The sequence below is a fragment of the Nerophis ophidion genome, linkage group LG10 (genome assembly GCF_033978795.1).
Source record: "Nerophis ophidion isolate RoL-2023_Sa linkage group LG10, RoL_Noph_v1.0, whole genome shotgun sequence".
Classification (NCBI taxonomy): Eukaryota; Metazoa; Chordata; class Actinopteri; order Syngnathiformes; family Syngnathidae; genus Nerophis; species Nerophis ophidion.
Window position 1 is genome coordinate 29,530,203 of NC_084620.1, and position 12,198 is coordinate 29,542,400.

The 12,198-nt window shown below is 39.9% G+C and overlaps 1 protein-coding gene across 1 annotated transcript; it reads right to left on the reverse strand.

Moving 5' to 3' along the window:
• Positions 1–333: 333 nt before the first annotated feature.
• On the reverse strand, positions 334–8,253 carry htra3b (HtrA serine peptidase 3b). Its single transcript, XM_061913344.1, has 10 exons — positions 7,599–8,253; positions 5,138–5,237; positions 4,938–5,070; positions 4,784–4,873; positions 2,002–2,196; positions 1,900–1,932; positions 1,142–1,256; positions 1,020–1,077; positions 861–956; positions 334–794 (listed from the first exon to the last, which is right to left on the reverse strand). The coding sequence occupies exons 1-10, from the start codon at positions 8,011–8,013 to the stop codon at positions 626–628; spliced, it is 1,404 nt and encodes a 467-aa protein (XP_061769328.1). The 5' UTR covers positions 8,014–8,253; the 3' UTR covers positions 334–625.
• Between the last annotated feature and the right edge of the window lie 3,945 nt (positions 8,254–12,198).

A 12,198-nucleotide genomic window follows, 5' to 3' on the forward strand; every position in this document is an offset into this window, starting at 1 on the left:
AATATGGTCGACCTTCTGTGTGTTACCTGTGACCCACATTCAAACGCGTTTACAAGAATGTTAAAGCAACAATAACCAAAAAACAACAACCTCAACATTCAAAATCATTTTCAAGATACGTAAACACTTTGCAATGTGACCATGGCTCACTTAAGGGATCCATAATATTGGTGGACCAGCCAAGACATCTCACATTAGCATCGAGGCAAGCGTTATTGGTTTAAGTTGTGTGCAAAGCTTGGGAAAATAATGTTGCGTTATTTATGTCCAGTTACGATCGATTGAGTACCCTGAGAATACAATGACCTGGATGAATGACAACTTTAATAGACGAATATTTACTTCACTTTAATGTTTTTTTTTTCCAACATTTGACCACATGTTTGTGGCATTTCTACCAATGTCTGTCTATAGTGCAACTTGAAAGTCACTGACCCTCTTCAGCAAAAATAACCAATTATTCTTTCCTTACACCCAATTTAATGTCTAACATGAGATGTCGCAAAATCATTTTTAGGACAGTGAAAATGATGCAATCATGTATTTTGCACTTTTGGAAGTGCTGAGCTGGCAAGCCTAAATTTTGTCTTCTGTGTTGGTCTCGTCAAGTCCCACTAAGCGCCTTTTATTGCATGATGAGGTCTGGTTCAATGTTGAAGAGCAGGTCATCGTTGTCCCTCCTGACCTCCAGCAGCAGCGCCGTCTCCTCCTGCAGCGCCTCCTGCAGGTCGGCTGTGGTCATTAGTGGCCGGCCGTTCAGCTTAACGATGATGTCACCGTCTTTGATACCACCTCTGGAAAGACCAAAAAGCTGTCATTTGAGCTTTTATTTTGGAAACTGAGTAGTTCTGGGAACTTACTTCTGCGCCGGTGAATGGGGGACTACCTTGTGGACATAGATCCCGCTGCTAACATCTGGGAAGTCTGGATTCTGTTGTTTTAGTTCTTCAATTAGCCTGCAGAAAATGGAACACATTGAAGTGGATTGAAAACTAATCAGGCAGGGCTTAAGGACTCACGCTGTTGTGATGGTCAGCATCCTGATTCCAATGAAACGCTTCTTTATCGACCTGACATCTGAAAAAGACACAATTGATTGCATTTGCGACAGGTGCACTTAAATTTTGACTGACAGACCCACCTTTGCTGTGCTTGTCCAGGGAGTCGTTCAAGAAGAGAGTGATCCTGTCTGAAGGAATGGCAAAAGAGATCCCTGCGGCCACTTTCAGGGTGTTGATGCCAATCACCTCGCCATCCTTGAGTGAAGAAGACTGCACCGGTCAGCCTCACATATTTATTGGCCGAGTAGTATGGTGATTGACAGGGGAGAACACGCAGCAATGTCCAAACGCTTCAAACACAGAAATAATCCCACACCAAAATCATACAAAGACCTAAAAAAATCTGCAATTACATAAATGCCACAGGATAAATGGTAAATGGTTTATACTTGTATAGTTCTTTTCTGCCTTATCGGTAATCAAAGCGCTTTGACACTTTCCACATCCACCCATTCACACACCAATGGCGGGAGCTGCCATGCAAGGCTTTAGCCACGACCCATCAGGAGCAAAAGTGAAGTGTCTTGCCCAACGACAAAAATGACTGAAGCTGGGATGGAACCTGGAACCTTCAAGTTGCTGGCAAAGCCGCTCTCCCACCTGAGCCACACTGTCAACATTAAGGATCAAAAGCCAAACTAAATTACCCAAATGCCAAAATCCAACACAAAACCCCAAAACGTCAGAAATGCTGCAAGTACCGGTACTCAGAACAAAACGGAAGTTAGCAAGTTATCCGTTCTTTTGGTTTTATATAATTTCTGTGTTTGGGCATTGCTGCACATATGCCCCTGTCAGCCACTCTAGAGTAATCACAACAATTAAAACAAAAACTTACCAAATTGACAAGAGGACCTCCTGAATTTCCATACTGTGAAAGAAGACAGTGCATTAACCCAATTCCCTTTGATCATCAATGCAAAGCAATTACTAGCCTTACGTTGATTATAGCGTCTGTCTGAATGTAGTCCATGTCCGAGTCCCTGAGGCCCAACTCCTTGCCGTCCCTTTGGGCGGTACTTACGATGCCTGTAGTGACGGTGTTCTGGAGGGCGAAGGGGCTGCCGATGGCCACTACAAACTCACCTGGTCTCAGGTCTGCACTGTGACCCAGCAGCAGAACTGGCAGCTTTGTCTGGTGGGAAATTGGAAGTGTATGCACAATTAGTCCTGAAGTGTTGAAAAAGGGTCAAACTACTTTTTAGTCAGTCTTTAAACAATACTCTCTTCATAGTTCACATGGTTTCTTTTGCTAGTATATTGCAAATCAAATACATTGTAATTACAAGACATTGTACATTCCTAATGAATTTGAAACTTAAAGGACTAATAGCAGGCTAATGACCAATATTTCAATAACAAGTCTAGTGAATTTTTTTTATCCTAAAAATTAATCTGGCACTCATTTGCCATAATACCAATTTGTTTGAGTAATGGTTAAATGACGTAAAGTACTTGAAACACCCCCAGGCCATCGTACAATCTTGGCGTGACCTCAACTACAGAACTGGATCCCATTTTACTGCATACACAGTTTGGATTGATACATTTAAAACTATTATTTTGATCACTTCATTGCACGTTTTTGTCACCCTGGTCCAATATTACCTCAAAACTGATATGGTCAACATTGAGTAAAAACACGAATATCACCACTTTCCTGCTCTTCAATAGACGCCATAGCTTGTTTTCTCATGGTCTTTCAGCATTTCCTCAAGCATTTCGAGGAAAACATCATTAGAAGAGGAAGCAAGATAGAATTCTAGCAGCTTACTGTCTTCTCTCATTATTGATCACATTTGGCTTGAGTTTTTGAAATGTTTTTCATCTGAACTCCTTCAAAGTCACAATTATAATATTTCTCCTTACAATACTCTCGCTTAATCTGTGCCATTTTGCGCAAGTCAGTTTGACTGGAGAGGTCCATATTTCCTTATATTCCCATCATTTGGAAATTTATGCGGGCTGATCCCTTTTTTAGTTGTTTATCTGCAACCTGCAACAACCGTCTGGCTGCCATATTTGATTCGCTCATATCTGACTATTCAATCAAATTATGTGTGAAGATAACATGATTCAGGATGAAAATGCATCCTTAGTAATATGAAATTGCCTCCACTTTTATATATATGTGACATGGGCAGGCTGATGCAGGCCCCCGCCCACATTTAGTGGCGTTCCAAAATGTTTAAAATGTTTTTAGAAAAACAAGCCTAAAAACACTGCTGCGTCTATTTTGGAGGTCTTTTTACCTGTAGACATAATTTTTATGTCCAAAATTGCCAATATTGTTAGAGGGGCCCTTGAGGCTTTCTTCATATGTAACATACAGTACCTAACAAATGTTTCACAATTAAAACATGTCTGAAAAGGAGTATGTAATCCAAAGCCCATCTCTGCACCCCAGCAATTACTAATAGTTTGTTCACTTCCTTTGTTTAACATGTTCCAAGTTAGCAATTTTTTAATTGTAAAAGGAAATGTAGTAGTCATGTGAGTAGTGGCAAGAAACATTGCGCAGTAATAAGAAAGTGCAGAATATATGCTAAACACTATAATGAAAAATTAAATAGTTTGACTGCGATTGGCTTGCAATAGGTCAAGAGTGTATCCTGCCTCGCTTGGCCAAATTTAGCTGTGATATGCTCCAGTTTACCAGTGACCCTAATGAGGACTAGCGGTATAGAAAATAGATCGATGATAATGAAGACTATTTTAACAGAGTAAAACTCACAAACATTTAAGGAACAAATTAATATGCAATGGATTATAATATATAAATATAAACAAATATGTTTAATTTTTCCTTCTTATACCATGTAAACAAACATGTTTGTACTGTTCCTCAAACTCGATCATGTTAATACGTTAAGTTCTTTACTCAATCTCTTCCATCATGTTTTAAATGTATTTTTTAATTTAAAAAATTCTTTAGCTAGTATTTCTGCTTTTGTTGTAAATATGTATTTGTACATCATGAAGCAGGTTGATTTTGGTTTGTGCAGGATTTTAACTTTTTAAATGTAAAACAAGAGGGTTTTTATATTCCTTATAACCAGCATGTTGGGTTATCCTAATACTGCCTCTTCGCCTAACAATAATATGATAGGGAGTTTTAGCATCTCTGAATACCTACAAATAAGTAGGTATGAGTTATGTGTCCGTACTAATATTATGATTCATTTGTCCGTACAGAAAATGGAGGGGAATTTGCTCATTCGAAAGACACATATGGGTGGAGGAGTTGGTGTAAAGGGATTAAGTGTGGACATCAGACAGATATGATGTGATAATCAGCCAAAAGTAAAAAAGATATTTATTTTTTAAGAGCCTTTTGGTTTGGCTTTGTCACACTTCTGATGTGGTGATTCATGCTGGAAATAGCCACACACTCTTTAATATGTCCCAGTAATCCTCCATTGACGCCAAAACAAAGCTAATTCAAAGATTCAAATTGAATCTGTGAGTCACCCCAACTGAGTCGCTACAAGTTGAAGGCAGAGCACAAAGATCTTTGTAATTAAGTATCGGGTGGACTGTTTGAACCGCGTTGGAAAGTCCCGAGACTCACGCAGGAATGTTTCTGCATGGTCCCCACAGGGTCACGGGTGGGTGGTCCTTTTTTGACCCCAGTCTTTGGGCCTTCCCTAATGACTCTTTAATTCTCCTCCCTGCTGCCTCTGTGCAAAGTGCGTGCCTTCATTGGGCCAGATTACACTCACCTGAGGGTTGATCTTAATGGTGGCGATGTCTGACTTTTTGTCGATGTCTCTGATGTTTGCTTCATACAGGTCACCATTATGCATCTGGACCTTCAAGATTTGAAACACATTGTATTGTTTGTGTTTTCTAGCGCTCAAATGTGACTTTGTGTACCTTGAGGTGCTGCTGACCCGACACTGGTGTCGTGCTAGAGACTACGTGAGCATTGGTGACGATCAGGCCATGTTCTGACATCACAAAGCCCGATCCGCTTGACAGAGGGACAGTCCGACCAAAGAGAGGATGCCTCGGGTGAGAGCACCAACATAAGCACATGCAAAAAACTAATACACACACACGCACACTGAATATACCTGAGGAAAAGTTCTATGTGAACCACAGCTGGCGCAATCTTCTCAACGACGTCAGCGATGAAGTTGAACTTGTATCGAGGACTGACAGTATGTGTCGGACCTATACTGACCACAAAATGTATGCACAATCACTGCTTACTGCAAGGCTTTAAAAAGGAAAGCTCATGTCCTGATATAAATGGTAAATGGGTTGCACTTGTATAGCGCTTTTGTACCTTTTTTAAGGAACTCAAAGCGCTTTGACAGTATTTCCACATTCACCCATTCACACACACACACACACATTCACACACTGATGGTGGGAGCTGCCATGCACAGCGCTGACCAGGACCCATCAGGAGCAAGGGTGAAGTGTCTTGCTCAAGGACACAACGGACATGACTAGGATGGTAGAAGGTGGGGATTGAACCAGTAACCCTCAGATTGCTGGCACGGCCACTCTCCCAACTTCGCCACGCAGCCCTGATGATAAATGAAACATTGTTGCTTGACTGCGACAGACATCAGCACAATCCCCACTGGGGTCTTTAAAGTCCTTCAACGAGCTATATACGCATACACACACACACACACATACACACGTACACACAAACAGACAGTTAACAGTATCTGAGGAAACCGGAAGTCCTTACAGTCTCAAGTTGTGGTTGAGACTCCTTTACATTTGCCTTTAATCATTAAAGCCCTCTATTTTGTCTGGCCGGTGTGGCACACACACACACACACACACACACACACACACACACACACCGTGTCACCGGAGCGTTACATCTGTGTCTGTGGGTGTGGTGAGCTCAAATTTAAAGGCCTGCCATGCCCATAATGACCCTTACTGCCATCATTACTTTCAGGGTGCATCTTCGCGAGGTCTCATTCTCATAGATTTGATCACGCAGCATATTGTCATAACAGTGTCAAAAAAAATACTGTAAGTTGACATAATGCCTTTTTAAAAAGCTAGTTATGCAACTGAAAGGGGAGCAGTGGTAAAGAGCCACATGTGGCATCATGTCGCATTAGGTAATACTAATGTAGCTTCAAGTTGTCAAATGTCAACACATAATAAAGTGATGTTTATCTTGTAAGGTTCTGTTTCGTAGAGTAAGCTCAGTGTTTCATTTGCAGGCATCTTACGAATTTTAGGATTCAAATGGCAAAAAAAAAAGTATGCTATTTTTCATACTCTAAACCAGGAGTGTTCAAAGTGTGGCCCGGGGGACATTTGCGGTCCACTCCTATTTTTTTAAATACCAATGGCAGACTCTACAAATACTAGTACTAAAACTAAATTTAAAAAAACAAGTGCAAACGGATGTATTGTAATGTGAAAAAGTTGACGTGTAGGCTGTTTTTTCCTTTTAAAAAAAATATTGTACTTGATTTGAAAGGAAAAAAAAACTAAACGGCCCCAAATCACACTTTTTAAATTCAGTTTTACACATCAAGGAATAATTATATACAGTACTAGTGTTTTGAATTTGCGTTACTAACATTGTTACTTTTTATTCTAATATCAGGTAATTACCAAGTAATAACCTGTCAAATATTTTGAACCTTAAAACACCATTACTGTAACTTACATTTAAAAGGTGTTATTTTAATGCCCGGATTGTGGTTAAGGAGAGACAAAACTGAATATTTACTTTAGCCTTAACTATTGGCAACTGTATGTAGCAAACATTTTACAGTGGCTGCTGTCGGAAACATCGAAATCAGTCACTACACACAGACCGATAACCTAAGTAACACGACTGACACCGCACGTCATTCCACACACTCAAAGTCACAGGTATTAATTTATTGTACTCCCATCTCTCAACGGCAAATGGCAGATATTTGAAGGTTTTTCAACACAAACATTACTTTTTGAGGAAATAAGTAATTACTTTTAATTATAAACCCCAACACCGTACAGTACACAGTACTAAATTTTGACTTCTAAACTGTGCAGTTATAACATGTCTGGTCAAAGCATCTCCCTGCTGGAAAATATTGAGTGAATTGACTTGTGAGACACCTTCTTTCCCCACCTGCAGAGAGTGCCATTAAGCCACTTTTTATTTAGTTACCATACAAATGTGCACAAATAGGCGGGATTTACTGGACTTTCTATTTCTTTATGTAACTCCCTGACTGCTTCCACATGTTTTGTATGAAACATCTGCCGTCTGCATTTGAGATGACATCATATGACACATGGTGACCTAGAATCGTGTTTTACACCAAAATAAGTGCTAAGTGTTCCAAATTCACTTTAAGAATCTGTTAGTTTTTTTGGGCTTTCAGGCTTTATCTGGCTCGAATCGAAGTTCTTACATTTCTGCCACAGTAGCGCCACAAGAATGTGGAAACAGCTGTTAAGAGGGGAAAAGCCTTCAAAATAAATCAGAAATGACATTTGGTGTCATTTAACAATAGAGAACAATGTGAAAAGCAGTTCGTCATAATGTATAAATAATACCTGTGCTGGTTTGACAGGCTCCTCTTTGTGCTTGGCTGATTCCAGGGAGTCCCTGCTGCAGCGCCCTCCTGCTGTTAGCCTTCAGCTGGCACGCGTTTCCGTACGTCTTGCCGTTGCTGCCGCACACCTCTTGGCTCAGCTTGCACTGGCAAATGCCCTTGAGCAGGAGCTTGCTAGTCGGGTGTTTGCACTCCAGCCCGTCCCCGCAGGGAAGATCGTCTTTGCGGCCGCACGGCTCACCCTCCACCAGGGCGCACACCAGGCAGCAGTTGCAATGGTCGGGCACGTAGCCACCGGGGCAGCTGGGACTTGGGCATGTACTCACGTCACACCTCGTGGGACACTTTGAACTGGGCTCTGCGCCTTCAGACTCCTTCAGGTAAAGCAGCACGGCGACACACAACACAATCTGCATTTTCTTTACTGATGATCACAGGCTCAAATGAAAAAAAGAAAATAAGTGTGTTTTTTTGCTGATGGCTGTGGCGATCATCACTGTCATGCAAGTTTTGGTGCAAAATGCATTTTCTTATCGCTCCTGCAGCAACTCTTCCCACTATCCTCAGCGAAGGGAAGATCTTTGTCCTCTATGTGTTGCTTTTGCCCATGCAAGCAGCAGGAACATTCCCTCCAATGGCTTGAGAGCTTCACAGCAGAGAAGAGGAAGAGGCGGAGGACATCTCTGGAGAAGGCGGAGCAACTTGCATGTGTGTAACATTCCATTTTACAGTCTCACTGGTTGTTTTCCACATATGTGAAGTCTTCCTCTAACACACACGCATTGGAAATAGGACTTGTTTACAAACAAAAGAGGAAAGGAAAGATTCCTTTCAAAGGACAGGGTTGTAAAAAATGTGGCCCCAGAGCCAATTTCAGCCCGTAGCTTGTTTTATATCTTCAAATACAATCGACAAACAAAAAAGGTTTAGAGCGGATATGTCCTAAGTGAGGGGTGGGGACCATTTTATTTGTCTGCCGCATATTTGAATACAATAGTACAACTAGATGAAGCAATTTTTGCAAAACTTGTGTGTGTGTTAACTCCAATTTTGAAGCCTGACCGAAAAGCTGATGGAATGTAAAATGGATGTGGAAATTGTTTGAATGTTGAAGAGCTGTCGCTGGATTGAAATGCCAGTGGAATGTAGTATGATTGTAGAAATGATTTGAATGTGAAATGGTTTGAATATTGAAGATCGGAAGCTGTACTGAAATGTTGTATACCGTAACTGAACCATCTCTTGCCCAAAATGCTAGCATGAAGTGTTAGCATGCTAGCAGGGGAACAGTTAGCATACTTCTAAGATGGCAAAAATAAACACAGTCCATAATTCCCAGGTTTAAACATACATGATTAGCAAAAATGTTAGCACAAAACATTAGCATGTTAATGTTAATGTTCAACAAGGAAAATTGTTTTTGTGAAAGCTAGGAATTTTTCAAAGCAGAAATTGTTGGTTTGAATGTCTTATGCTGAATGGAATGTGTGGATGGTGGAATGGTCTGAGTCTGTTAAGAGATGTTGGAATTATGTTTGAAAAAAGTCCCGGAAAACCTTGAATTCTGGTAAATTTTGAAAAATTAAAGGGAAACCTGTGTGTTGTGAATGGGCTGAACATTTTTAAGTTGGAATGGGATGATTCAGGTGCTAAATGTGGAAGTTATAGGATGATGGGAAAAAATAATGAAAAAGTTGGTGAAAAAATATAACTAAATTATAAACTGTTTACAACAACATATGTGCAACAACATGTGAATGCCCCAAAGCAAGAAAACTACTATAGAGCAAAAATTTAAGAAAACGCTGAATTAGTTGCCCTTAGTTTATCGCGGTTAATTGGGTCGGGACATGACACAGAAATTCAGCAAAATATGACTATCGCATATTTCTATAGTATTTTTTTATGACCTTTCAAAAATGTGTTTTAGTGTAATTAGAGCCCTCTAAATATGAAATAACAACCATATCAGAACCAGATTTATTGGCAAAGTATGTTTAACACACAAGGAATTTGACTTGGTAGACTATGCTCTTTGTTCAATGCCAGAAATAAAGAAAAATGCAACTTAGCCAGCCATCTGCGGCACCATCTAGGGATAAGAAACCACAGGGAAACTATAAAGACAACATAGGGCATAAAAAGACATTCAAGGAGAACAGAGCTGACGCAACCAGCTGCCACTTCATAGGTGCTATTTCTACATAAAGCTACAAAGTACAACACAATGAGAAAATAAAAACCTGCATTGTCATTCCAATTCCTCAAAGATGTGTATTTATGTTGAAGATGAAATACATTTTTGAATCAAAAGAGTTCATCTATACCTGGTTCGGATTTGTTGACAGCTGATAGCAGTCTATTAGCCTGTAGTGCTGTGCCCAATGTCCATTGTTACATCCTGCCATCATCAGTTGTCATTGCTTACCAATGTGGAGAAGTGTTATCGATGAGGTAGGAGTTGAAGATGAAATCCATCAAAACGTTTTTCTGCTAATATTTGGTCAATTCCACATTGTCACGGTGAAAATACACTGGTGCCAAGATTAGCCGGTTGTTGTTAGCAGTGTTAATCTTTTTCTTTTTAGAATAGAATAGAGTGGACTTTATTGTCATTATATTTGCATATAACGAGATTAAGGACTCACAAAAAATAAAAATAAGTTAGGGGGAAACAAACATCCATCAGTCAAATAAATACAGACAATATTGAAATTAGGCCACAGGCAATTGCAATCCTGAATGTCCCCGACATGGTGCAGTAATACACAAAAGCGGACAAAGGGCTCATCAATTATCTATCTTTGAGATCAGTCTTTCCCCATACTTTGTGTAACTTCACAGAAAAGCTGTTCAATGTCAGCCTAATTTTCTCCAGTTTGAAAAAATGTATAACATCTTTCTAATAGCGGGTGTGCAAGGAGGCGCTGTTGCCTTCCAGTTTAACACAAGTCTTCTTGCAGTCTTCATACTTAACCCGGAAACAGACGTTCCGCTTGGTGAATATCTTTACCGATCACCATAATATAATACAGTAATAAGAAAATTTGAACAAGACAAATACTGCAATTTAATACATAAATACAACTTAATTCAACACTTAATTTAGGCCAGAAGCAGGTAGAAAATGCTTGATCCTATCACTCCCCCGCCCTAAACTACTATTTAAAAAGATCCCCAATGTGATGAAGACGTGATATTTATGTAGCATGGGATGACTGTTATGTCATAAAGAATTCAGTATTTTTTCTGTTAACGTGCCATATTTTTTTTAATGCTTTTTAACCTTTTTAAATGCCTGTAACTGCTTTGGACTGACTTTTGTGTATTTAATGAAGAAAAAGTTGAAATTAAAATGGTACCCTGTATTTTTCCACTTTTGGTTGTTTGTGGTGGAAAAAGTCTGGACACGCCTAATTTAGAAAGTAAAAGAACAAATAAGGCAAATTTACGTTGCATTGGGTAAGCAGCAGATGTATTATTTTTCTGTTAAAAACATGTCCTCATCCTGCCAGCAAAGATGAATGACCTCATGTTTTGACAAGGGGCTGACTCCTGTCCCCTGCTGGCCCCCACTCACACTGCATTTTATGTACCGTCACCTCATTAGACAAACACTGCATAACAGTAATGTTCTTGTTGCCTTCTGTTTTCTTTAAGTTATAACAGCAGTACACCTGCAGCTGATAAAGGGTGGCAAGCAATAGAGCCTCAGGTGCGTCCTTTGGCTCCGCCTCCAGTCCAAGTGATGGCTACCGAGGAGAAAGAAAAGACAAGTGAGAACACAGGCGCAGGAAGACAGAGAAGAAGTGAGACAAGCACAAAGCATGTAACCGAAGGTACAAATATTATGACCACTTTTAAAACAGGGATTCTCTAAATAATAAACTGCCCAAATTAGTACTTTTTAAGGGCACAAAAAAAAAAAAGATATAGTGTGCCTTGTAAACAGGGCCTTAAAGTCTTTGAGCCACAGGGTTTAGAGTCCAAACATTTGTAAACTGTTTTACAATAAGTTAAAGACGTTATGGCACATTGTTAAAAAGTGGATAACAATGAATAGGAACCACTAACAAGTTTAAAGGGGTCATATGAGGATTTTTTTGTCTTTTAAATCACTTCCTTATGTTTTAGATAACATGTAGTGGTGGTTCTTTGGTCAAAATGTTGCATAGATTTTGTTTTAAAGACCATCTTCGAGCCGCTTTCTAACCATCTCTTCAGAATGCACCGTTTTGTGGGATGTCTATTTTTAATGTGCCTCCATTTCGACTGTCTCTTCTCCCCGTCAGCCATGTTGCAGTTTTTAGCGTTTCCATATCGAGTCTACTGACAGGTATAAGTTCGAACTATACGCTACTTTGTATTAGAAATGGCAACTGCGGAGGATGCCTGTGCATGTACGATCCAGTCTGCCCCACAACAAAAGGATAGAGGGGAAAAAAAGGAAACTTATTGACTACAACTGGATAAAGATTGCGGACTCTTGTAAAGCTCTTTGGGTAAGTCGCTACCATATATGGAAATATCCGCTGACATTAGTAAGGCAAAAATACATCACTGAAGTCCTAAATTCCAAACAGATCGTTAGGAACAAATTT